This window comes from Salvelinus fontinalis, chromosome 14, assembly GCF_029448725.1.
Source record: "Salvelinus fontinalis isolate EN_2023a chromosome 14, ASM2944872v1, whole genome shotgun sequence".
Taxonomy (NCBI): Eukaryota; Metazoa; Chordata; class Actinopteri; order Salmoniformes; family Salmonidae; genus Salvelinus; species Salvelinus fontinalis.
Genome location: NC_074678.1, coordinates 15,758,342 through 15,786,121, shown reverse-complemented (window position 1 = coordinate 15,786,121; position 27,780 = coordinate 15,758,342). Strand labels below are relative to the sequence as shown.

Here is a 27,780-nt window from a genome sequence, read left to right as displayed (position 1 = left end):
GTGGTAGGAAGGAGGGAAGGCTCTCAAGGAAAGATTTGACCCTGGAAATGAAGACTGAGTCTCAGATGAGCCACTACTGCTCAGTGTTCTGCCCCAACACACCCACTGCTGGGTAAAAACAGACTAGATATAAAGGTCATTTGGCATTTGGAGAGGTTCAGAAATACCCCTGAGTTGTAGTGAGTTTAACAGAGGTTCAGAAATACCCTTGAGTTGTAGTGAGTTCAACAGAGGTTCAGAAATACCCTTGAGTTGTAGTGAGTTTAACAGAGGTTCAGAAATACCCCTGAGTCGTAGTGAGTGTAAAAGAGGTTCAGAAATACCCCTGAGTTGTAGTGAGTTTAACAGAGGTTCAGAAGGGTTAATAGTCTTTGTGGCCTTGTGCGCACTCCCACCTGTTACTGCACGCATGCAAACTCGTGAACACACACGTGTGTGCACACACAAATACATGCATGTACATGTACACACGCACACACACACACACACACACACACACACACACACACACATCACACAAACCAGAACAATGAGAGAGCAACACACACATAACAGCCAAGACAATACAAGAGGGTTCATAATGGTCTGAACTGTCCCTCACTTTTCTCACTCTTTACTGCAGCAGCTGATTTGTTTTTTAGACATGGCTTGTTACTGCTCGCAATCTCAGGATTGTGACACCTGACTGGAAGCTTTTGAAGTGTCTCGGATGTCACACAGCAATTCTTTGCATCCCCCTCCACACCCCCCCACCCCCCCTCCACATTTTCTTCACCCCCCCCCCCCCCCCCCCACACTTTCTGTGTTTGGGAAGAGAAGCGCAAACTACTGTGAGTAAAGTGAGGGGTGACAGATTATCATCTTGTTACCAGCGGACTCCGACAGAGATAAGAGAAAGGGTTTCAGTTTAACCAGGAGGGAACTTTCTTTGTTTGAGAGGTGACCAGGGAAGAGCTACTATAGGTGCTGTGCGTGAAGAACGAGGAAGATTGCGTTACTTTTAAGCAGCCAGTGACTGTGGTTGACCGCTCTGCTGTGGAACTCGGCATGAGTTCCAGTCTGGTCAACTCTCTGGCCAAGGTGTACTACCCCAACCCTTGTCACGGTCAGAAACCAGCCGGGACGAAGTTAGCACTAACTGGACCTGACAAACAACCCCACACACCGTCCTCAGCCTCTCCTTGTCCTCCTTGTCCGCCTCCTCTTCTCCAGTCATTGCTCCATGGTGCGTTGTGACTGAAAGCCGCATGGAATCTCTAAGCAGTAATATGGAGCGTCTGCTCAACGTCCAGGAGACAGTCCTCATCCGGCTGGATCACCTGTCCCGGGACCTGGGGGGTGTGGGGCGGGAAGTGGCCTCTCTCAGGGCCGGGGCCTGGCGGTCTGGATGTCTGGGTGGAGTTCAGACCCAGGGTGAGACCCAGAACCAGGGAATGGAGGTGGAGGGCCAAGCCCAGGAGCTGGCTACTGCCTGCAGGGAGCTCCAGGGGGTGGTGCAGGATACCAGCCAGCGGGTGGAGCAGCAGGGGCGGAGGCTGGAGGGGGTGGAGAGGCTGATGGTGGGCATGCATCCGGTCATCAGCTTCATCGAAGAGGTGGTAAAGAGCTCCCGGCTGGCTGAGCTGCTGTTTAATAAGCCTGGTGGCTGTAAGGGGGCTAATGCCAAGCAGGCCAGGAAGGTGAGGGACACACACAATGTCAGCCTTTTTTTTATAAAGACAATGAAAAGCTTCAGTTGTAAATCATAATCAACCCACTGGGCACACACTGGTTGAATCAAAGTTGTTTCCACGTGTAATAGACATTGAATTGATGTCTGTGCTTAGTGAGTCCTGGCCCCTTTTTTCATTTTTACACTGGATCCAGTGCTGGGTTGTATTTTATTTGCTACCTTAAATTACTACTCAACACTGCATTACCCACCCATGCCTTTTCATATTAGCTACACAGAAATGGAGAAGACTGTAGTCACTGTAAAACGATACAAGTCATGGGTAAGTGGGTTCGGCGTGCAGGCAGGCGTCTATCTGTGTGCGTGTGTTGAGGTAGAAGTATCATGTATTACTTCTGCATATTCCCCTGCCCTGTGGGGTACTCTGGGTCCTGGGGGGTCTCTGGATCCTGGGGGGTCTCTGGGTCCAGGGGGTCTCTGGGTCCAGGGGGTCTCTGGGTCCTGGGGGTCTCTGGGTCCTGGGGGTCTCTGGGTCCTGGGGGGTCTCTGGGTCCTGCGGGTCTCTGGGTCCAGGGGGTATCTGGGTCCAGGGGGTATCTGGGTCCAGGGGGTCTCTGGGTCCTGGGGGGTCTCTGGGTCCTGCAGGTCTCTGGGTCCAGGGGGTCTCTGGGTCCAGGGGGTATCTGGGTCCAGGGGGTCTCTGGGTCCTGGGGGTCTCTGGGTCCAGGGGGTATCTGGGTCCAGGGGGTCTCTGGGTCCGGGTGTAGATGGGTATAGCAAACATCTATAATGCCAGCATTATTATCTTGGTTAGGTCCCAAATTGCACCCTATTCCCTACATATATATATATATATATATTCTCGATATAAAGTATATATGGGCCCTGGTTAAACTTAGTGCGCTATATCAGGAATAGAGTGCTATTTGAAACGTATCCCTAGTATCACTTTCTGGGCCTCTAATGTTTAGGCACTCAGGTGGAGAGAGGGGCGGTATAGATGACATGCTATGTGTGTGTATGATCCCACACATGTTATGCACACACACACACACACACACACACACACACACACACACACACACACACACACACACACACACACACACACACACACACACACACACACACACACACACACACACACACACAGTAGTTGGAGATGACATCATACAAACTGAGATGACATTTAAGCCCTTCTCTGTATTATTGTCTAGGAGACGATCTGTTCATCATGACATAACAACCATGCTTCAGTCATGATGGCAACCATCATGACAACAAACACATGCATCTGTTGATGTGTAGTGAAACATACAATACCACTATTGCTATTGGAAATGTGTTGCTGTATACTAGATCTGTTAAATAATACACGCGTGGAATATGAACCAATAGCTTTAAAGCGTCCTGGCCATACGTGCACATTGTTGGTAATAGAAGGTGCAAACAAACGTGCCAATCTACAGTAGGATCTTAATTTGATCACCCTGTTGCAGGAGAACTTTCCTGCAATGTAGGACGTTTCAACTTGTAGGGTATTTGAGGTTTAAAAGGGATTCTGAGGTTTATCATTTCCATTTTGTAATTTCAGACTTGATTTTTACAAAAAAATTACGAAAAATTTATCAACCAATACAGTCGTGGCATAAAGTTTTGAGAGTGACACAAATATTAATTTCCACAAAGTTTGCTGCTTCAATGTCTTTAGATATTTTTGTCAGATGTTACTATGGAATACTGAAGTATAATTACAAGCATTTCATAAGTGTCAAAGGCTTTTATTGAGAATTACATGAAGTTGATGCAAAGAGTCAATATTTGCAATGTTGACCCTTCTTTTTCAAGATCTCTGCAATCCGCCCTGGCATGCTGTCAATTAACTTCTGGGCCACATCCTGACTGATGGCAGCCCATTCTTGCATAATTAATGCTTGGAGTTTGTGCCTGCTGCCATTCCTGAGCAAGATCTGTACTGGTGGTGCCCCGATCCCGCAGCTGAATCAACTTTAGGAGACGTTCCTGGCACTTGCTGGACTTTCTTGGGCGCACTGAAGCCTTCTTCACAACAATTGAACCGCTATCCTTGAAGTTCTTGATGATCTGATAAATGGTTGATTTAAGTGCATTCTTACTGGCAGCAATATCCTTGCCTGTGAAGCCCTTTTTGTGCAAAGCAATGAGGACGGCACGTGTTTCCTTGCAGGTAACCATGATTGACAGAGGAAGAACAATGATTCCAAGCACCACCCTCCTTTTGAAGCTTCCAGTCTGTTATTCGAACTCAATCAGCATGACAGAGTGATCTCCAGCCTTGTCCTTGTCAACACTCACACCTGTGTTAACGAGAGAATCACTGACATGATGTCAGCTGGTCCTTTTGTGGCAGGGCTGAAATGCAGTGGAAATGTTTTTGGGGGATTCAGTTCATTTGCATGGCAAAGAAGGACTTTGCAATTAATTGTAATTCATCTGATCACTCTTCATAACATTCTGGAGTATATGCAAATTGCCATCATACAAACTGAGGCAGCAGACTTTGTGAAAATTAATATTTGTGCCATTCTCAAAACTTTTGGCCACGACTGTACAGAAAGTCCATTACTTGAAATCCACATAATAATGAACATTTCCTGTTGCTGCAGGATTCTTTTCCTGCTGTAGCAAATGAGCTCAAATGAAGATCCTACTTCTGTATTTCCCCTGTCTCTTCTCTTTCCATCGCTCCCTTCTCTTTACGTTCACTGTCACAGCATTCAAATGTAAGACCAGAGTGTTGTTGCCCAGTTTGCAATGAGCATTTAACGTGTATGTCTCCTCCTCTCTCCCTGTCAGCTGAAGGACAATGGGATGAGGGATGGAAAGGACAAGGTCAAACTCAGCCTGAAAGGCCTGAAAGCCCAGAAGAAGAAGAAGCCTCCACATGCATCAGGTAGCAGAGATAAACACACCATCTTCACCTCAACTTGTAACACAATAAAGCAGTCAAATAAATGTAACTAAAATAGAGCAGCAGTGCTTCTTTGGTAATAGATGTCTAATGAGGGGTGCTTTGGTAATATATGTCTAATGAGGGGTGCTCTGGTAATAGATGTCTAATGAGGGGTGCTTTGGTAATATATGTCTAATGAGGGGTGCTTTGGTAATATATGTCTAATGAGGGGTGCTTTGGTAATAGATGTCTAATGAGAGGTGCTTTGGTAATATATGTCTAATGAGGGGTGCTCTGGTAATATATGTCTAATGAGGGGTGCTTTGGTAATATATGTCTAATGAGGGGTGCTCTTTGGTAATATATGTCTAATGAGGGTGCTCTTTGGTAATAGATGTCTAATGAGGGGTGCTTTGGTAATATATGTCTAATGAGGGGTGCTCTTTGGTAATAGATGTCTAATGAGGGGTGCTTTGGTAATAGATGTCTAATGAGGGTTGCTCTTTGGTAATAGATGTCTAATGAGGGGTGCTTTGGTAATAGATGTCTAATGAGGGGTGCTTTGGTAATAGATATCTAATTGAGGGTTGCTCTTTGGTTATAGATGTCTAATGAGGGGTTCCCTTTGGTAATATATGTCTAATGAGGGGTGCTTTGGTAATATATGTCTAATGAGGGGTGCTTTGGTAACATATGTCTAATGAGGGTTGCTCTTTGGTAATAGATGTCTAATGAGGGGTGCTCTTTGGTAATATATGTCTAATGAGGGGTGCTTTGGTAATAGATGTCTAATGAGGGGTGCTTTTTGGTAATAGATGTCTAATGAGGGGTGCTTTGGTAATATATGTCTAATGAGGGTTGCTCTTTGGTAATAGATGTCTAATGAGGGGTGCTCTGGTAATATATGTCTAATGAGGGGTGCTTTGGTAATAGTTGTCTAATGAGGGGTGCTCTTTGGTAATAGATGTCTAATGAGGGGTGCTCTTTGGTAATAGATGTCTAATGAGGGGTGCTCTTTGGTAATAGATGTCTAATGAGGGGTGCTCTTTGGTAATAGATGTCTAATGAGGGGTGCTCTTTGGTAATATATGTCTAATGAGGGGTGCTTTGGTAATAGATGTCTAATGAGGGGTGCTTTTTGGTAATAGATGTCTAATGAGGGGTGCTTTGGTAATATATGTCTAATGAGGGTTGCTCTTTGGTAATAGATGTCTAATGAGGGGTGCTCTGGTAATATATGTCTAATGAGGGGTGCTTTGGTAATAGTTGTCTAATGAGGGGTGCTCTTTGGTAATAGATGTCTAATGAGGGGTGCTCTTTGGTAATAGATGTCTAATGAGGGGTGCTCTTTGGTAATAGATGTCTAATGAGGGGTGCTCTTTGGTAATAGATGTCTGAGGGGTGCTCTTTGGTAATATATGTCTAATGATGGTTGCTCTTTGGTTATAGATGTCTAATGAGGGGTTCCCTTTGGTAATATATGTCTAATGAGGGGTGCTTTGGTAATATATGTCTAATGAGGGGTGCTTTGGTAACATATGTCTAATGAGGGTTGCTCTTTGGTAATAGATGTCTAATGAGGGGTGCTCTTTGGTAATATATGTCTAATGAGGGGTGCTTTGGTAATAGATGTCTAATGAGGGGTGCTTTTTGGTAATAGATGTCTAATGAGGGGTTCCCTTTGGTAATATATGTCTAATGAGGGTTGCTCTTTGGTAATAGATGTCTAATGAGGGGTGCTCTGGTAATATATGTCTAATGAGGGGTGCTTTGGTAATAGTTGTCTAATGAGGGGTGCTCTTTGGTAATAGATGTCTAATGAGGGGTGCTCTTTGGTAATAGATGTCTAATGAGGGGTGCTCTTTGGTAATAGATGTCTAATGAGGGGTGCTCTTTGGTAATAGATGTCTGAGGGGTGCTCTTTGGTAATATATGTCTAATGATGGTTGCTCTTTGGTAATAGATGTCTAATGAGGGGTGCTTTGGTAATAGATGTCTAATGAGGGGTGCTCTTTGGTAATATATGTCTAATGAGGGGTGCTCTTTGGTAATAGATGTCTAATGAGGGGTGCTCTTTGGTAATAGATGTCTAATGAGGGGTGCTCTTTGGTAATAGATGTCTAATGAGGGGTGCTCTTTGGTAATAGATGTCTAATGAGGGTTGCTCTTTGGTAATAGATGTCTAATGAGGGGTGCTCTTTGGTAATAGATGTCTAATGAGGGGTGCTTTGGTAATATATGTCTAATGAGGGGTGCTCTTTGGTAATAGATGTCTAATGAGGGGTGCTTTGGTAATAGATGTCTAATGAGGGTTGCTCTTTGGTAATAGATGTCTAATGAGGGGTGCTTTGGTAATAGATGTCTAATGAGGGGTGCTTTGGTAATAGATATCTAATTGAGGGTTGCTCTTTGGTAATAGATGTCTAATGAGGGGTGCTCTTTGGTAATAGATGTCTAATGAGGGGTGCTCTTTGGTAATAGATGTCTAATGAGGGGTGCTCTTTGGTAATTGATGTCTAATGAGGGGTTCTCTTTGGTAATATATGTATAATGAGGGTTGCTCTTTGGTAATAGATGTCTAATGAGGGGTGCTCTTTGGTAATATATGTCTAATGAGGGGTGCTCTTTGGTAATATGTCTAATGAGGGGTGCTCTTTGGTAATATATGTCTAATGAGGGGTGCTCTTTGGTAATAGATGTCCGATGAGGGGTGCTCTTTGGTAATAGATGTGTAATGAGCGGTGCTCTTTGGTAATATATGTCAAATGATGGGTGCTCTTTGGTAATATATGTCTAATGAGGGTTGCTCTTTGAAGATAAGGATGAATACTCAAGGCAAATAAAGTTGTTGATTGTTTGTCCCTCCTCAGACTCTGTTGAGGCCCTTCTTCTAGGCCAGGTGGAGAAGCTCAACAGGCAGAATGCTGAACTTTCCCATGGTAACGGGGTGGTTCTGGACATGCTCCGCGCCCCCGTCGTCCAACCAGAGGACCTGGAGGATCTAGAGGGGGAGGAGGAGAAGAGGAGAACCCCTGGACGGGAGGAAGAGCAGAGGGCCAGGGAGGAAGAGGAGGTGGATATATTTGGTGAATATGAGCCTGAGGAAGAGGAGGGGAGGGAGGAACAAGTTGGAGAGGAAGAGGTGGAGAAGAGAAGTGAAAGAGGGGAAGAAGAGTCATCATTGTCACTAGAACCTCTAGAAAGGTACCTTTTGAAATGCAACCCATCTTTTGACATTACTATGACTGTAAATTGCAACTTCTGTATACTGTACACTTACCAAAATAACTACTGGCTAATTACTTAACATAATTAATAGTTGATTTGATATTTGTTTGATGTTTGTTTGTTATTTAGCTCTGAGGAGTTAGGTGAAGTGGCCGTCCGCAGTAAAAACTGTGTCACAGAGGAGGACCTACTGAAAGATTACCTGAAAAAGAGCAGAGTGGAGGAGATGAAAGAGGAGGATGAAGAGGGAGGAGTACCTGAGGGGGTAGAGCCTCAGGCTGCCCAATCAAAGGCAGAGAAGATGAAGGAGGAAGAAGTGGTGGATGATGGACAGCCAGAAGAGTACATCATTGGTGGGGTTCATCATTTCACAGAAATGGAAACTGACAAATGTTTGAAAACAAAACAGGAAGCTAATTTGGACTTGTTGCAATTGAGGCAACATTCCTAAAATAAATATAGTATTGACGTAACTTCTGTAAATTAAGTCTCTTGATATTATCCTGGGTTGGCAAGCAGGCTGAAAAACTGTCAGAAACCCTAACGACTACTCTGTCTTCCTAGTCAGTCACTCACCACACAGACCACATTACTTAACCACACCTTGCATGTTTAAAAGTTACAAACATGTCACAGCTGGCAAATTGGATTATGAAATGCTGGCATGAGACCGTATGAGCCGTTTGGTTACTAAGACAGAACAGACACTAATCTATCTCCTGTATGCTCCCTATCCACTATCCTGTCACCTCACTCCATTTCCCTTATCCCTCCCTCCCTCTCCTTTTCCCCAACTCTCTCCTCCATCTCTCTCTATCATCTCCAGACTTTACCCCTCCGCCAGCAGCCCCCTTTGACCACCGCATTGTGACTCCAAAACCTCACCAGATTGCTACCTTCTACGCCATTAACAGAGACGAAGTCCTAGGAGGGTGAGTCAGAAGGAGAGAGAGAGAGATCTTGAAAAACAGACCCTTTGAAGCCGTAGCATTTGAACATTTTGGGAGGCAACGCAGATGTCGAGAGAGAGGGAGGGAAAGAGAGAGAGAGACAGGGAGAGGGAGGGGGTGAAGAGAGAAAGAAAGAAGTGGCCAATAATAGAGAGATACAACAGGGGATGGATGGCAAACCCAGGTAGAGGAATCATAATACACTCACAGTTCAATTAGACCCTCAAACACTCACTCCACTAAAACCCTCAGCTCTCAAAACTCCACAGTCAGGCAGTTTATTTTTACTCCACGGTATGTGAAACACACACACACACACACACACACACACACACACACACACACACACACACACACACACACACACACACACACACACACACACACACACACACACACACACACACACACACACACACACATTTGAAGTACTTTACTTGAATACAGCAATCAAATTTACAAAAAAAGGATCCAAATAGTTCAAAGGTCCCTGTATGCATGGCACTCAAGGGTACAGAAAGCACCTCCTTCTCCAAACAGCTAGGCAGCTATGCTGCCCAAACCAGCTGAAACAGAGCAGTACCTACAGTAGGCAATTGCTTTGCCCTAGTTTTATTCAGGCCTGCAATCTGGAAGCCACACACACACACATACACACCCCCCCTAGCTGAAATGAAATCAGGGGACATTTCACACCTGTGTTGGGGCAGTTACAGTATTTTCCAAGACGATTTAATTGCCCTCTCAAGGGCAGATGATTACAGTTTTTTTTTTTTACAATCGCTAGGACTCATTTCTCAATACTTAGATCACTATTTCAAAACTCTTTACACAGTTCTCCTAACCAACTTTCAGCTTGGCACAGCAGTTAATTTCACATCCAAAATGCACTAAAACTACCAAAACACTTCATACATGTCTCAATCAACTCATTATTCCATAACAGTAGCAAAGGTTGTCACCCAACAAGCACACGTTGTCACTCATAAAACAATCACCTAAACAACACTAACAACAGGGAGCATTACATCTTTGGCATCCCTGGCAATCTTCTGCAGATATGTCCAGGCATCCAGCATTCATTGTGTCCAGGAGCGACATTTGATCATGTGGATGGTGGTCATAAACCTTCCACCTCCATGAGGAAAATAATTCCTCTATGGGGTTAAGGAGTGGAGAGTGAGGTGGAAGGAAAAGTGACACCATCCTGGGATGGGCTGCAAACCACTCTGTGACGGCACGGGAGTGGGGAAATGCCACATTGCTCCATACATTTACAAACGTTGGCCGATTTCGCCTCACTGCAACCCTTTCCTCACCTGGCACAACCCTTCCATAGAGGTCATCCAGGAATGAAATGAGACGCTCAGTGTTGTATAACAGCAATTCTTCAGAGGACATTGCTGCACACATTGTGATGTTGGCACCCCTCTGGCCCGGGACATCCCCTGTGGTTCTTTTCCCAATCACATTTCTTCCTCGCCACCATCTTTTGGCCAAGTTGAAGCCAGCCTCATCCACAAAGATGAATATGTGGGTTGTTTGCCTGGCTTCAATCTCCATGACTCTAAAATAAATCCACAAGGCAACATAAGAGAGGGTATTACGGTAGTTTACATTATACCTAAAACGATGCCATTGTGTGCCTCTGCCCTGTTTGGTTTTGTTCAAAACTACTTCTGTATTTTATAGTCATCTTACCTGGACATATTGGTTCCTGAGTTGCTTGACTCGTTCAGAGTTCCTCTCAAATGGAACAGTGTACAACTGCTTCATCCTAACTTGAAGTTGTTTCAGGACTCTAGAAATAGTTGTTATGCTTACATTGTGAATATTTCCAAATGTAATGTTGTCTGCCAACACTCTGTCCCGAATCTCTGTGAGTTTTATGCCATTGTTTCTGATGACCATATCAACAATTGCAGTTTCCTGCACAGCAGTGAAAATCCTACCTCTCCCGCCTGCGGGAGGTAACTGTTGGGTCCTAAGCAGAAATACAAAAACAATTACACACAAGTGGGTTTGGAAGCTTTGCTCATTTTACTTCTTTAATGTGCAGTTCAGTCAGATGTCCTTGCCGAATGCACATCTTACCTTGTTTTGCTGGAAATTTCTCATAATAGATGCCACTGTTGAGCATTGCAGATTTGGCTGCACTCTCAGACCAGCCTCTCTCATTGATAGACCAGGATTTATTACATGATCAATTATAGTAGCCCTAATCTCATCTGAGACTACAGCTCTTGATCTTCCTCTCAGTCTTCTTCCACCACGCATACGTACTCCTGTCCCTCTCCCAGCCACTCTTCTTCCTCTGTCAGCCACTTCTCTCTGGCTGGGTCCATGTTTACATTACAGTACAGCATTATTCCTAAGATGTTCCCTTTTGTATCGACGTTAATGAAATTGAAAGACTAACACCTGGGTAGGTGTTCAGCTATAATGGGAATCAGCTGTGGTTGGTCTAATTGTTTTGATAGTATTTCATTTTTTAGATTTGGAATATATTTCAATACGGTATTACTGTAGAAATGTAGCAAATTGCTGTCTTATTAAATGTTGTGTTATGTTAGGTTTTGAACTTACGTTTAACAGTTTTGAAAAGAGTATGTAAACATGTGCAAATTGGTCTTTAGGTACATAGAGTTTTGGTGTTTGTTGTGTCTGAGTGAGAAAAGAATTCATGAAATTTGAACGATATAGTCATTGAATGCATTTTGTGCCAAAGCAATGAAAAATTATCCCCAGTTTAGCCCATATAGACTGCTGTTGTGCTCACTATGTGAAGAGTTTTGAAAAAGTGTGTGAGAGAGAGAGAGAGAGATCTGTGAGTGTGCATACCATCCCTACAATGACAACCCAATTAAAGAATGATATAGAAGAGTAAACATGACTATAATGTTATTGTTAACTTAGCTCTATTGTACGTTGAGGCAAAAAGGACAGGGTGTTATAAAGCATCACTGTTATTCATCTCGGCCGCCAGAACCAAAGCAGCTCCTCAACTTTTATGTTAAGGCTGTCATAAGAGACTACACTGTTTCTGAACTTGTTTCTCTGTATGTGATGGTGGGATCATAGGGGACGTTTTGGACAAGTCCACAAATGTGTGGAGAATTCTTCTGGACTGACTCTGGCTGCCAAGATGGTCAAGGCCAGGAGCCAGAAAGAAAAGGTAAGGATCATAGTGGTTGAAATGTGAGACCTGAAACAGAAGCTTGATTATAGCTGCTTCCCAGATGCCACCCTATTCCCTATTAAGTGCAACAGGGCCCTGGTCAAAAGTAGTGCACTACATAGTGAATAGGGTGTCGTTTGGAACGAAGCCATTAATATCAGATGTACAGTAGGTGTCCAATGTCCCCACCACCATTAAGATGGATAGATATTTTATCATAGCACATAAGTAATAGAATACCATTTTAAAGTAGCTTTATCACCCTCATATCCACTGCACATGTGGCAGTGTGTCAGAGTCAGTCTCATCTTATGCTTTCCTATGGTCAGCTGAGTATAACATGTGAGATAAGATAGTCGTCAGATGTCTGTGGCAGTACATAGCTGGATGAGTACGTTATCATGTCAGATATTCACAAAGTAGTTTTCCCACCAATGCCACAGCCAAAGCCATAGCTGGCTCAGGTTGCTGTGTGGTACTGTAGGTCTCAATAACCAACCCCGTTGGCACTGTCTGTGTGTGTCTGTTTCTGTGTCTGTCTCTCTGTCCGTCTGTAATGTGTTTCTGTCTGTCGTTCTAATGTTGTTCTGTTTCCCAGGATGTGGTGAAGAATGAGATCCAGGTGATGAACCAGTTGAACCACGCTAACCTTATTCAGCTCTACGCCGCCTTCGAATCGCGCCACGACATCATCCTCGTCATGGAATAGTAAGTCCCTCCCTCCCTGTGTGTGTATTTCTCCTCTCTACACTACACCATATGTCTACTCTTTAAATCCCATTGTGGGACTGTATTCCTCTCTCTCTACTGTAGTCTATGATGACTGACTGTCTCTCCTCTCCTCTCTATGTAGTGTGGATGGTGGGGAGCTGTTCGACCGGATTATAGATGAGAACTACAAGCTGACAGAGCTGGACACAGTGCTGTTTATCAGACAAATCTGCGAGGGACTACAGTACATGCACAGGATGTACATCCTGCATCTAGACCTCAAGGTAGGACAGGACTCACCCTAGCTCTCTACTTTCATTTCCTCAACAATCTGTCACTCTGTTACTTTCTCGCTCGCAGCCCCCTTCTCTGTCTCTCTCTCTCTCTCTCTCTCTCTCTCTCTCTCTCTCTCTCTCTCTCTCTCTCTCTCTCTCTCTCTCTCTCTCTCCCTCACTCTCTCACTGTCCTATTGTTTTTTGTCTGTTTCTTTTGCAACCTTCCCCATTGTACTTTTCAACACTTTACCTTTCTATAGCTATAGCTCTATCTCCATCTTCCTGTCATTGTAGCATAATAGCTTAGCGATGATGCTAATAATTGCATGCTGTTATTTCCTTTGTCTCACTGTTTTGGGTTCTTTAATATCCTTTCCTAGCCCGAGAATATTCTGTGTGTGAGCAGAGCCACAAACAAGATCAAAATTATTGACTTCGGGCTCGCCAGGAGGTAAGTTCAATTACCAGTGGTTCCTGGCTTGATACAGGGCAGCAAGTAGCCTAGCGGTTAAGAGCGTGCCCAGTAACAGAAAGGTCGCTGGTTTGAATCTTCAAGCCGACTAGGTGAAAAATCTCTCGAGGTGCTCGTGAGCAAGACACTTAACCCTAATTGCTCCTGTAAGTCGCTCTGCATCAGAGTGTCTGCTAAATGACTAAAATGTAATTTCTTAACTTTCTTTTCTCGCTTTCTCAGGTATAAGCCCAGGGAAAAGCTGAGGGTGAACTTCGGAACGCCTGAGTTCCTGGCTCCGGAAGTCATCAACTATGAGTTTGTCTCATTCCCTACGGACATGTGGAGTCTGGGGGTCATCACTTACATGCTGTGAGTCCTGATATCCACTAACCATTACATTGCTGGGGGGGCTGATATCCACATTGCTGGGGGGTCCTGATATCCACTAACCATTACATTACTGAGGGGCCTGATATCCACTAACCATTACATTACTGAGGGTCCTGATATCCACTAACCATTACATTACTGAGGGTCCTGATATCCACTAACCATTACATTACTGAGGGTCCTGATATCCACTAACCGTTACATTACTGAGGGTCCTGATATCCACTAACTGTTACATTACTGAAGGTCGTGATATCCACTAATCATTACATTACTGAGAGTCCTGATATCTACTAACTATTACATTACTGAGGGTCCTGATATCCACTAACTGTTACATTACTGAGGGTCCTGATATCCACTAACCATTACATTACTGAGAGTCGTGATATCCACTAACCGTTACATTACTGAGAGTCCTGATATCCACTAACTGTTACATTACTGAGGGTCCTGATATCCACTAACCATTACATTACTGAGAGTCCTATTATACACTAACCATTACATTACTGAGGGTCCTGATATCCACTAACCGTTACATTACTGAGGGTCCTGATATCCACTAACTGTTACATTACTGAGGGTCCTGATATCCACTAACCGTTACATTACTGAGAGTCCTGGTATCCACTAACTGTTACATTACTGAGGGTCCTGATATCCACTAACCGTTACATTACTGAGAGTCCTGATATCCACTAATCGTTACATTACTGAGGGTCCTGATATCCACTAACCGTTACATTACTGGGGGTCCTGATATCCACTAACTGTTACATTACTGAGAGTCCTATTATACACTAACCGTTACATTACTGAGGGTCGTGATATCCACTAACCATTACATTACTGAGAGTCCTGATATCCACTAACTGTTACATTACTGAGGGTCCTGATATCCACTAACCGTTACATTACTGAGGGTCCTGATATCCACTGACCGTTACATTACTGAGGGTCCTGATATCCACTAACCGTTACATTACTGAGAGTCCTGGTATCCACTAACTGTTACATTACTGAGGGTCCTGATATCCACTAACCGTTACATTACTGGGGGTCCTGATATCGACATTGCTGAGGGTCCTGATATCCACTAACTGTTACATTACTGAGGGTCCTGATATCCACTAACCGTTACATTACTGGGGGTCCTGATATCGACATTGCTGAGGGTCCTGATATCCACTAACTGTTACATTACTGAGAGTCCTGATATCCACTAACCATTACATTACTGAGGGTCCTGATATCCACTAACCATTACATTACTGAGAGTCCTATTATACACTAACCGTTACATTACGGAGGGTCCTGATATCCACTAACCATTACATTACTGAGGGTCCTGATATCCACTAACTGTTACATTACTGAGGGTCCTGATATCCACTAACCATTACATTACTGAGAGTCCTATTATACACTAACCGTTACATTACTGAGGGTCCTGATATCCACTAACCATTACATTACTGAGAGTCCTGATATCCACTAACTGTTACATTACTGAGGGTCCTGATATCCACTAACCATTACATTACTGAGAGTCCTGATATCCACTAACCATTACATTACTGAGGGTCCTGATATCCACTAACCATTACATTACTGAGGGTCCTATTATACACTAACCATTACATTACAGAGGGTCCTGATATCCACTAACCGTTACATTACTGAGAGTCCTGATATCCACTAACTGTTACATTACTGAGGGTCCTGATATCCACTAACCGTTACATTACTGAGGGTCCTATTATACACTAACCATTACATTACTGAGGGTCCTGATATCCACTAACCATTACATTACTGAGAGTCCTATTATACACTAACCGTTACATTACTGAGGGTCCTGATATCCACTAACCATTACATTACTGAGAGTCCTGATATCCACTAACTGTTACATTACTGAGGGTCCTGATATCCACTAACCATTACATTACTGAGGGTCCTATTATACACTAACCATTACATTACTGAGGGTCCTGATATCCACTAACCGTTACATTACTGAGGGTCCTGATATCCACTAACCGTTACATTACTGAGGGTCCTGATATCCACTAACTGTTACATTACTGAGGGTCCTGATATCCACTAACCGTTACATTACTGAGGGTCCTGATATCCACTAACTGTTACATTACTGAGGGTCCTGATATCCAATTAAACGTTACATTGCTGAGGGTCCTGATATCCACTAACCATTACATTACTGAGGGTCCTGATATCCACTAACCGTTACATTACTGAGGGTCCTATTATACACTAACCATTACATTACTGAGGGTCCTGATATCCACTAACCATTACATTACTGAGGGTCCTGATATCCACTAACCGTTACATTACTGAGGGTTCTATTATACACTAACCATTACATTACTGAGGGTCCTGATATCCACTAACTGTTACATTACTGAGGGTCCTGATATCCACTAACTGTTACATTACTGAGGGTCCTGATATCCACTAACTGTTACATTACTGAGGGTCCTGATATCCACTAACCGTTACATTACTGAGAGTCCTGATATCCATTAACTGTTACATTACTGAGAGTCCTGATATCCACTAACTGTTACATTACTGAGGGTCCTGATATCCACTAACCGTTACATTGCTGGGGGTCCTGATATCCACATTGCTGGGGGTCCTGATATCCACATTGCTGGGGGTCCTGATATCCACATTACTGAGGGTCCTGATATCCACTAACTGTTACATTACTGAGAGTCCTGATATCCACTAACTGTTACATTACTGAGGGTCTTGATATCCACTAACTGTTACATTACTGAGAGTCCTGATATCCACTAACCGTTACATTACTGAGGGTCCTGATATCCACTAACTGTTACATTACTGAGGGTCCTGATATCCACTAACTGTTACATTACTGAGAGTCCTGATATCCACTAACCGTTACATTGTTTCCAAGATGGCGTAGCAGTGTAGACGTCTTTGTCCTGTCGTGTCCCGTGTCCCTTGTATATATCTTTTTACATCTTTTTCTTCGCATATCTTTTAAAAATACTTTCTTAAACCTCAACTTCTAAATACTCTCCTGCAACCCGCCTCACCCAATGTGGCGTGGATCTGCTTTTTTCTAAAGTATTTCTATTTACTTCTGATCTGGAATCAATCTACTGAAGATAGCCAGCTAACTGCCTACCAGCTATCAGTTAGCAAACCATTGCTAGCGGTCATCAGCTAACCTTTAGCTCGGAAAGCTCTCGCTAGTTCGAACAACGTGACTAAAACCAGAGCATAACGGACCTATTTCTCTCCATATCCCCGGATTCCTACCGCAAACTCTGAACATTTTCATCTGATCTTCGCAACTAGCTAACCACAATCCCGGGTGACCACTCCTGGCTAGCGTTTCCATCCCGGAGCAAGCACCAATTAGCCTGAAGCTAGCCCGGCTAGGGCTCCTGTGCTACCACTGAAGCCCACTCGTGGGCTACAATATCCGGACCCCTTTACCGCCGGTACGGAGCACGGAACCCCGCCGATCCTCTACGACTGGAATACCGACATAATCTGCCCGAGGACTCCAACAGGCCCCTCAGGCGTGACGCCCGCTGAAGGCCCATTCTGCTAACCTACTAGGCCTGTTAGCTACCTAGAGCTACCTGGAACCCTACTAATTCCACGACTGGTCTATCGACGTCACCGCACGAAGAGGCAAAAACAGACTTCCCCCCCCATCGCGACGTCCCCCAAAGGCTAACTTGCCTGCCCCGGTCTGCTAACTGCTAGCTTATCTTGCAGCTAGCGCAGCCAGGAAGCTAGCACCAGTTAGCAAACACAATTCTACAATTCACAACCTCTCTTTCGCCATCGCTATCCGGCTTGGATTCTCTGTGCCCTCAACCGGTCTCCGTCTGAGCAGACCCCCTCCGTCTGAGCAGACCACCCCCCGGGCTACTAACTTTAAACGCGTGCTAGCTTAGTGGAGGCCTCACTGCTCCATCTACGGCTGCCCCCTGGACACTATGATCACTTGGCTACATAGCTGATGCCTGCTTGACTGTCCATTAATTCATGGTACTCCATTCTGTTTATTTGTGTTTTATCTGTCGGTTCTGTGCCTTAACTCAGGATCTGTGTGTAGTTAATCCGACCCTCTCTGCCCAGTCGTCGCCATTTTTACCTTCTGTTGCTGTGTTAGCTGACTAGCTGCTGTTATCTCACCTGTTGTTTTTAGCTAGCTCTCCCAATCATGACCTGCAATCACTTTATGCCTTATTGTATGTCTCTCTCAAATATCAATATGCCTTGCATACTGTTGTTCAGGCTAGTTATCATTGTTTTGGTTTGCAATGGACCCCGTAGTTCCACTCTCCGTACCTCTGATACCTCCTTTGTCCCACCCTCCACACATGCGGTGACCTCACCCATTGAGACCAGCATGTCCAGAGATACAACCTCTCTTATCATCACCCAGTGCCTGGGCTTGCCTCCGCTGTACCCGTGCCCCACCATACCCTGGTCTGCACATTATGCCCAGAATCTATTCTACCACGCCCATAAATCTGCTCCTTTTATTCCTTGTCCCCAACGCTCTAGGCGACCAGTTTTGATAGCCTTTAGCCGCACCCTCATCCTACTACTCCTCTGTTCCTCGGGTGATGTGGAGGTAAACCCAGGCCCTGCATGTCCCCAGTCACCCTCATTTGTTGACTTCTGTGATCGAAAAAGCCTTGGCCTCATGCATGTCAACATCAGAAGCCTCCTCCCTAAGTTTGCCTTACTCACCGCTTTAGCACACTCTGCCAACCCTGATGTCCTTGCTGTGTCTGAATCCTGGCTTAGGAAGGCCACCAAAAACTCTGAGATTTCCATACCCAACTATAACACTTTCCGTCAAGATAGAACTGCCAAAGGGGGAGGAGTTGCAATCTACTGCAGAGATAGCCTGCAAAGTTCTGTCATACTTTCCAAGTCTATGCCCAAACAGTTCGAACTTCTAATTTTAAAAATTAATCTCTCCAGAAATAAGTCTCTCACTGTTGCCGCCTGCTACCGACCCCCCTCAGCTCCCAGCTGTGCCCTGGACACCATCTGTGAACTGATCGCTCCCCATCTAGCTTCAGAGTTTGTTCTGTTAGGTGACCTAAACTGGGATATGCTTAACACCCCGGCAGTCCTACAATCTAAGCTTGATGCCCTCAATCTCACACAAATCATCAAGGAACCCACCAGGTACAACCCTAAATCCGTAAACATGGGCACCCTAATAGACATTATCCTGACCAACTTGCCCTCCAAATACACCTCTGCTGTCTTCAATCAAGATCTCAGCGATCACTGCCTCATTGCCTGTATTCGCCACGGGTCCACGGTCAAACGACCACCCCTCATCACTGTCAAACGCTCCCTAAAACACTTCTGCGAGCAGGCCTTTCTAATCGACCTGGCCCGGGTACCCTGGAAGGATATTGACCTCATCCCGTCAGTTGAGGATGCCTGGTCATTCTTTAAAAGTTACTTCCTCACCATATTAGACAAGCATGCTCCGTTCAAAAAATGCAGAACCAAGAACAGATATAGCCCTTGGTTCACTCCAGACCTGACTGCCCTCGACCAGCACAAAAACATCCTGTGGCGAACTGCAATAGCATCGAAGAGCCCCCACGATATGCAACTGTTCAGGGAACTCAAGAACCAATACACACAGTCAGTCAGGAAAGCAAAGGCCAGGTTTTTCAAGCAGAAATTTGCATCCTGTAGCTCTAACTCCAAAAAGTTCTGGGATACTGTAAAGTCCATGGAAAACAAGAGCACCTCCTCCCAGCTGCCCACTGCACTGAGGCTAGATAACACGGTCACCACTGATAAGTCCGTGATAATCGAAAACTTCAACAAACATTTCTCAATGGCTGGCCATGCCTTCCACCTGGCGACTTCAACCTTGACCAACAGCCCCGCCCCCCCCGCTGCTACTCGCCCAAGCCTCCCCAGCTTCTCCTTTACCCATATCCAGATAGCAGATGTTCTGAAAGAGCTGGAAAACCTGGACCCATACAAATCAGCTGGGCTTGACAATCTGGACCCCCTATTTCTGAAACTGTCCGCCGCCATTGTCGCACCCCCTATTACCAGCCTGTTCAACCTCTCCTTCGTATCATCTGAGATCCCCAAGGATTGGAAAGCTGCCGCTGTCATCCCCCTCTTCAAAGGGGGAGACACCCTGGACCCAAACTGTTACAGACCTATATCCATCCTGCCCTGCCTAGCTAAGGTCTTCGAAAGCCAAGTCAACAAACAGATCACTGACCATCTCGAATCCCACCGTACCTTCTCCGCTGTGCAATCCGGTTTCCGAGCCGGTCACGGGTGCACCTCAGCCACGCTCAAGGTACTAAACGATATCATAACCGCCATCGATAAAAGACATTACTGTGCAGCCGTCTTCATCGACCTGGCCAAGGCTTTCGACTCTGTCAATCACCATATTCTTATCGGCAGACTCAATAGCCTCGGTTTTTCTAATGACTGCCTTGCCTGGTTCACCAACTACTTTGCAGACAGAGTTCAGTGTGTCAAATCGGAGGGCATGTTGTCCGGTCCTCTGGCAGTCTCTATGGGGGTACCACAGGGTTCAATTCTCGGGCCGACTCTTTTCTCTGTATACATCAATGATGTTGCTCTTGCTGCGGGCGATTCCCTGATCCACCTCTACGCACACCATTCTGTATACTTCTGGCCCTTCCCGGGACACTGTGCTATCTAACCTCCAAACGAGCTTCAATGCCATACAACACTCCTTCCGTGGCCTCCAACTGCTCTTAAACGCTAGTAAAACCAAATGCATGCTTTTCAACCGTTCGCTGCCTGCACCCGCACGCCCGACTAGCATCACCACCCTGGACGGTTCCGACCTAGAATATGTGGACATCTATAAGTACCTAGGTGTCTGGCTAGACTGCAAACTCTCCTTCCAGACTCATATCAAACATCTCCAATCCAAAATCAAATCTAGAGTCGGCTTTCTATTCCGGAACAAAGCCTCCTTCACTCACGCCGCCAAACTTACCCTAGTAAAACTGACTATCCTACCGATCCTCGACTTCGGCGATGTCATCTACAAAATAGCTTCCAATAGTCTACTCAGCAAACTGGATGCAGTTTATCACAGTGCCATCCGTTTTGTTACTAAAGCACCTTATACGACCCACCACTGCGACCTGTATGCCCTAGTCGGCTGGCCCTCGCTACATGTTCGTCGTCAGACCCACTGGCTCCAGGTCATCTACAAGGCTATGCTAGGTAAAGTGCCGCCTTATCTCAGTTCACTGGTCACGATGGCTACACCCACCGGTAGCACGCGCTCCAGCAGGTGTATCTCACTGATCATCCCTAAAGCCAAAACCTCATTTGGACGCCTTTCCTTCCAGTTCTCTGCTGCCTGCGACTGGAACGAATTGCAAAAATCTCTGAAGTTGGAGACTTTTATCTCCCTCAACAACTTTAAAAATCTGCTATCCGAGCAGCTAACCGATCGCTGCAGCTGTACATAGTCCATCTGTAAACTACCCACCCAATTTACCTACCTCACCCCCATACTGCTTTTATTTATTTACTTTTCTGCTCTTTTGCACACCAGTATCTCTTCTTGCACATGATCATCTGATGATTTATCACTCCAGTGTTAATCTGCTAAATTGTAATTATTCGATTTATTGCCTACCTCATGCCTTTTGCACACATTGTATATAGATTCTCTTTTTTTCTACCATGTTATTGACTTGTTTATTGTTTACTCCATGTGTAACTCTGTGTTGTTGTCTGTTCACACTGCTATGCTTTATCTTGGCCAGGTCGCAGTTGCAAATGAGAACTTGTTCTCAACTAGCCTACCTGGTTAAATAAAGGTGAAATAAAAAAATAATAAAAAAAACATTGCTGAGGGTCCTGATATCCACTAACTGTTACATTACTGAGAGCCCTGATATCCACTAACCGTTACATTACTGAGAGTCCTGATATCCACTAACTGTTACATTACTGGGGGTCCTGATATCGACATTGCTGGGGGGTCCTGATATCCACTAACTGTTACATTACTGAGGGTCCTGATATCCACTAACTGTTACATTACTGAGAGTCCTGATATCCACTAACTGTTACATTACTGAGGGTCCTGATATCCACTAACCGTTACATTACTGGGGGTCCTGATATCCACTGACCGTTACATTGCTGGGGGGCCTGATATCCACATTGCTGGGGGTCCTGATATCCACTAGCCATTACCTTCTTGTGCTCACATATTGTACCTGTTTTTATTTAACTTGGAAAATGGCCTTGAGGTTAGAACCCTCTTTTGCGAGGGGGACCTCACAAGAAGTCAGCAGGAAGTAGTCAGTGTGTACATACACCACCCATGAACACACTATAGAATACATCCTTTTCTCCAGGCTGACAGGTCTGTCTCCGTTCCTGGGGGACGATGACAATGAGACTCTGAACAATATCCTGGCCTGTCAGTGGAACTTTGAGGAGGAGGAGTTTACAGACATCTCTGAGGAAGCCAAAGACTTCATCACACTTCTGCTGGTCAAGAGCAAGAGGTGAGGGGTACCATGTGTGTGTGTGTGTGTGTGTGTGTGTGTGTGTGTGTGTGTGTGTGTGTGTGTGTGTGTGTGTGTGTGTGTGTGTGTGTTGTAGTTCTCTATGTTGTAGTTCTCTAAAGTTGTATTATTATTCAGTTGTGGACCTGTGTATCCCTGTGAGAGTGTGTGTTTTAATAATGTATGTGTGTGTTTGTGTGTGTTCTCTAGTTGGAGGATGAGTGCCTCACAGTCACTAAAACATTCCTGGCTGTCCAATCACAATCTTCACTATCGCCTGCATCAGAAGGTAGAATAAACAAACACACACACACACACACACACACACACACACACACACACACACACACACACACACACACACACACACACACGCAAACACACACACACACACACACACACACACACACACACACACACACACACACACACACACACACACACACACACACACACACATACATACACGTAGACACACTTTCCGACTTAGAGTATTTTTGGCATTAATGCATGGATGGATTAAACCAATTTTTATCACAAAAAATAATATGGTGAATATACTGTACCTATTTCTTACAGAAACATAAGTGCCACTCAACACACCCTTTCCCTCCCCGTAGATCTAGACAGGTAAGCTGTGAAAACCACCCAGCCCACCATACACTATCACACACTTTCTAGACATGCCATTCATCTTCAGCTACTGTATACTGTACATCTACACTGAACAAAAATATAAATCCAACATGTAAAGTGTTGGTCCCATGTTTTACGAGCTGAAATAAAAAATCCCAGACATTTTCCATACGAACAAAAACATATTTTGCTAAAAGAAATTGCACAAATTTGTCTACATCCCTTTTATTGAACATTTCTCCTTTCCCAAGATAATCCATCCACCTGACAGGTATGGCATATCAAGAAGCTGATTAAACAGCATTACACAGGTGCACCTTGTACTGGGGACAATAAAAGGCCACTAAAATGTGCAGATTTGTCACACACACTGTCACGCCCTGACCATAGAGAGCCCTTGTTTTTCTATGGTGTAGTAGGTCAGGGCGTGGCGAGGGGGTGTTCTAGTTTAACATTTCTATGTTGGTGTTTTGGTTTGGTTCCCAATTAGAGGCAGCTGTAATCGTTGCCTCTAATTGGGGATCATATTTAGGTATCATTTCTCCCACCTATGTTTGTGGGATATTGATTGTTGTTAGTGTGTTTGGGCACTACGTCCTCACGTTCTTTAAGTTTGTTATTTTGTTTTGTTAGTTTCACAAAAATAAATATGTGGAACTATACTCACGCTGCGCCTTGGTCCGCTCATTTCCAAGATCGTGACACACACAATGCCACAGATGTCTCAAGTTTGGAGGGAGCATGCAGTTGTCATGCTGACTGCAGGAATGTCCACCAGAGTTGTTGCCAGATAATGTAAAGTTAATTTCTCTACCATAAGCTGCCACCAACATTGTTTTTGAAAATTTGGCATTTAGTCCAACCGGCTTCACAACCGCAGACCATGTGTAACCATGCCAGCACAGGACCTTCACATCCAGCTTCTTCAACTGCAGGATGGTCTGGGTCTTGATCCCCAGTGGGTACCCTCCCAGGCCCACCTATGGCTGCAACCCTGCCCAGTCATGTGTCCTAAATATTTAAATTGACTGATTTCCTTATATGAACTGTAACTCAGTAAAATATTTGAAATTGGTGCATGTTGTGTTAATACAGTTGAAGTCGTAAGTTTACGTACGTCTTAGCCAAATACATTTAAACTCAGTTTTTCACAATTCCTGACATTTAATCCTAGTAAGAATTCCATGTATTAGGTAGGTTAGGATCACCACTTTATTTTAAGAATGTGAAATAAAGAATAATAGTAGAGAGAATGATTTATTTCAGCTTTTATTTCTTTCATCACATTCCCAGTGGGACAGAAGTTTACATAAACTCAATTAGTATTTGGTAGCATTGCCTTTAAATTGTTTAACTTGGGTCAAACATTTCGGGTAGCCTTCCACAAGCTTCTCACAATAAGTGGGGTGAATTTTGGCCCATTCCTCCTGACAGAGCTGGTGTAACTGAGTCAGGTTTGTAGGCCTCCTTGCTCGCACATGCTTTTTCAGTTCTGCCACACAAATTTTCTATGGGATTGAAGTCAGGGCTTTGTGATGGCCACTCCAATACCTTGACTTTGTTGTCCTTAAGCCATTTTGCCACAACTTTGGAAGTATGCTTGGGGTCATTGTCCATTTGGAAGACCCATTTGCGACCAAGCTTAACTTCCTGACTGATGTCTTGAGATAATTCTTCAATATACCCACATAATTTTTCTTTCCTCATGATGCCATCTAATTTGTGAAGTGCACCAGTCCCTCCTGCAGCAAAGCACCCCCACAACATGATGCTGCCACCCCAGTGATTCACGGATGGGATGGTGTTCTTCGGCTTGCAAGCCTCCCTCTTTTTCCTCCAAACATAACGATGGTCATTATGACCAAGCAGTTCTATTTTTGTTTCATCAGACCAGAGGATAATTCTTCAAAAAGTACGATCTTTGTCCCCATGTGCAGTTGCAAACTGTAGTCTGGCTTTTTATGGCGGTTTTGGAGCAGTGGCTTCTTCCTTGCTGAGCGGCTTTTCAGGTTATGTCGATATAGGACTCGTTTTACTGTGGATATAGATACCTTTGTACTTGTGTCCTCCAGCATCTTCACAAGGTCCTTTGCTGTTGTTCTGGGATTGATTTGCACTTTTTGCACCGAAGTACGTTCATCTCTAGGAGACAGAACGCATCTCCATCCTGAGCAGTATGACGGCTGCATGATCCCATGGTGTTTATACTTGCGTACTATTGTTTGTACAGATGAACGTGGTACCTTCAGGCGTTTGGAAATTGCTCCCAAGGATGAACCAGACTTGTGGAGGTCTACAATTTTTTTCTAAGGTCTTGGCTGATTTCTTTAGATTTTCCCATGTTGTCAGGCAAAGAGGCACTGAGTTTGAAGGTAGGCCTTGGTACACAGGTACATCTCCAATTGACTCAAATGATATCAATTAACCTATCAGAAGCTTCTAAAGCCATGACATAATTTTCTGGAATTTTCCAAGCTGTTTAAAGGCACAGTCAACTTAGTGTATGTAAACTTTTGACCCACTGGAATTGTGATACAGTGAATTATAAATGAAATAATCTGTCTGTAAACAATTGTTGAAAAAATTACTTCTGTCATGCACGAAGGAGATATCCTAACCAACTTCCAAAACTATAGTTTGTTAACAAGAAATGTTTGGAGTGGTTGAAAAACGAGTTTTAATGACTCCAACCTAAATGTATGTAAACTTCCGACTTCAACTGTATTTTTGTTCAGTATATATTCACAAATATAATGTAGATGCCAAACATTGGGGTCTTATTGTCCCTCTTTTGTGTTGGTTTAGTCTCCCATCCAAAATGAGTGTCCCCTCCAAAATGACTCCCAAGACCCTGTGCGCGCCTTATGATGACATGGAGGCCAGGGACAGGGCTCAACACTGGACCAACACTGCCGTATCTCTATGGCTACTGGATTACCGCACTGTACTCTGCCTCGCATCTGTTAGTTTAGCTCTGCAGCTTGTGTAACTGAGTTAAAAACGTACCGTAAACTCACTCCACAGCTAGCTTGAAATGTCGCAGATGGAGCTATCGAATTAGATAGCTCTAACGGTTGGTACTTTGTCAAGGAAAGCGGACACTATAAAATGCACTTTAATGTATCACCATCAAATACAAACAGAACCACTTTTTTGAACGATCATATTTATTACATTTTCAGCTTACTGTGGATTTCAAATAACTTAACACAGGCCTAGTTTACCAAGTCTTATCATACCTTTGCATTGTATTTGTTTATTGGGTTTTGATTTAAAATAAAGCTTTGGGTGCTATTTATTTTCCTGGTATTGTAAAAGTTTAGTTTCTATAGAGTTAGGAATTCATTTTTACACACCTTTCTCCCCATCAAACTTTACATAGATCACATTCATTAAAATAATTCAATCATGATCAATCCAGGTAAACATAAACTTGTCGATATTAGACATAATTCCTCACTATTAACTCCTTCTACTGCTCTGCCCGTTGCTACTGACTTTAATTTCTCCTCGAGCCGCTGCTGTGAATATACTGTAAAGCCGCCTCTTCTGTGCCTGCATGCTGTTGGCTTGACCTCGACCTTTTACCTTTCTTTGCTTTCGCCCTTTGGATTAACCCTCTCACCTTCCATGAAGGCATCTTACTGATCAACAAAACACAACCTATATGATTTCATGATTTCATATGAATTCATGTTTATCGCTGAAGTTAGTAGCCTAAGTGCCAGTCTGTTTGTGTTGTCATGCCAACTCCTTGTCACTCCTTGTCATGACACATATTTGCACTACCCTTCCGACTGGGCACACAATGAAATGATGTTGACCCAACGTGGAATAGACGTTGAATTTACATCTGTGCCCAGTGGTTTGTGATTGGAGGGTAGCTGTGAGGGTTATTGAATTAGGGTCAATTTCAGAAGATTTGATCCTGATATCTGATTGCTGGGAGGCCAGACTGTTTGGCTTGACAATGAGCAATGGAGTTCGCATGAGCTACAACAGATCTGAGACCGGTCTATGGAGTTAGTTCTTATGTTCATGAATTATCTTGGTTCCTAACTGGATTTTTACTTAAAATGCAAGGCTTAGCCTCCATAGGAAGGGTACATAATATAATATTTATCCAGGAGAGAAAAAAACACATTAAAAATTGTTTATTTAATGAATTGTGTTTCATTGTCTGAATTTGAAGTGTTTGATTAATTGTATTGTAGATCTAAAGAAAAAAAGGTTTTTCTGTGTAATAGATTCACTATTTTCAAACTGTGCAGTGAGTTGATTATTACTTGGTCAGATATTGAGTTATTGATTGATTGATTTAATAATTGATTGTCAGATTTGCCATCCCTGGAATCAATTGTGCTCCTTATATCGTTGTGATTTTGTGTCATTATGAAACATAATTCTAGTTAGAAATGTATAAAAATAAATATAGACAGAAATAAAAACTGAAATTACTTATGTTGTCCTAGTTTTACTCTACTACGCAATGCACATAATACTTTGTTTGACAGTAGAGAGATAATTCATAGAAAAATAGGAAGGGTGGATAGAATAATAACCTTTTCTACAGAGATGATCAATTGTTGATATTTGATCATCATTTGGATACGGCCATATCATTTGGAGACTGTATCCAGGTTTTGTCTAATAATGGCCACTAGGGAGCAGTATCGGACAAGGACAGTCAGTCAAGACTCGCACTGATCACCACCAGGCTAGAGACTCATAATTCATGCGGGCCAAAGCCCTAGTCCAGA

General features: G+C 43.9%; 1 protein-coding gene across 1 annotated transcript; it reads left to right on the top strand.

The window, feature by feature from the left end:
• The first annotated feature begins 1,047 nt into the window (after positions 1-1,047).
• LOC129869544 (myosin light chain kinase 3-like) lies at positions 1,048-27,780 on the top strand. The gene is made up of 15 exons (XM_055944038.1): positions 1,048-1,162; positions 1,198-1,679; positions 4,508-4,604; positions 7,475-7,808; positions 7,962-8,185; positions 8,659-8,764; positions 11,864-11,957; positions 12,559-12,668; positions 12,814-12,955; positions 13,327-13,397; positions 13,641-13,769; positions 22,232-22,384; positions 22,595-22,673; positions 22,964-23,014; positions 25,826-27,780. Exons 1-15 carry the CDS (start codon positions 1,048-1,050, stop codon positions 25,886-25,888), a joined length of 2,250 nt encoding a protein of 749 aa, XP_055800013.1. The 3' UTR covers positions 25,889-27,780.

Bases quoted from the DNA above. Each gene is read 5' to 3' on its own strand.
- LOC129869544 (XM_055944038.1), top strand. From the start codon at position 1,048: ATGAGTTCCAGTCTGGTCAACTCTCTGGCCAAGGTGTACTACCCCAAC. The intron at 4,605-7,474 runs GTAGCAGAGATA...GTCCCTCCTCAG, and splicing joins GAAGCCTCCACATGCATCAG to ACTCTGTTGAGGCCCTTCTT. The intron at 23,015-25,825 runs GTAAGCTGTGAA...GTGTTGGTTTAG, and splicing joins CTCCCCGTAGATCTAGACAG to TCTCCCATCCAAAATGAGTG.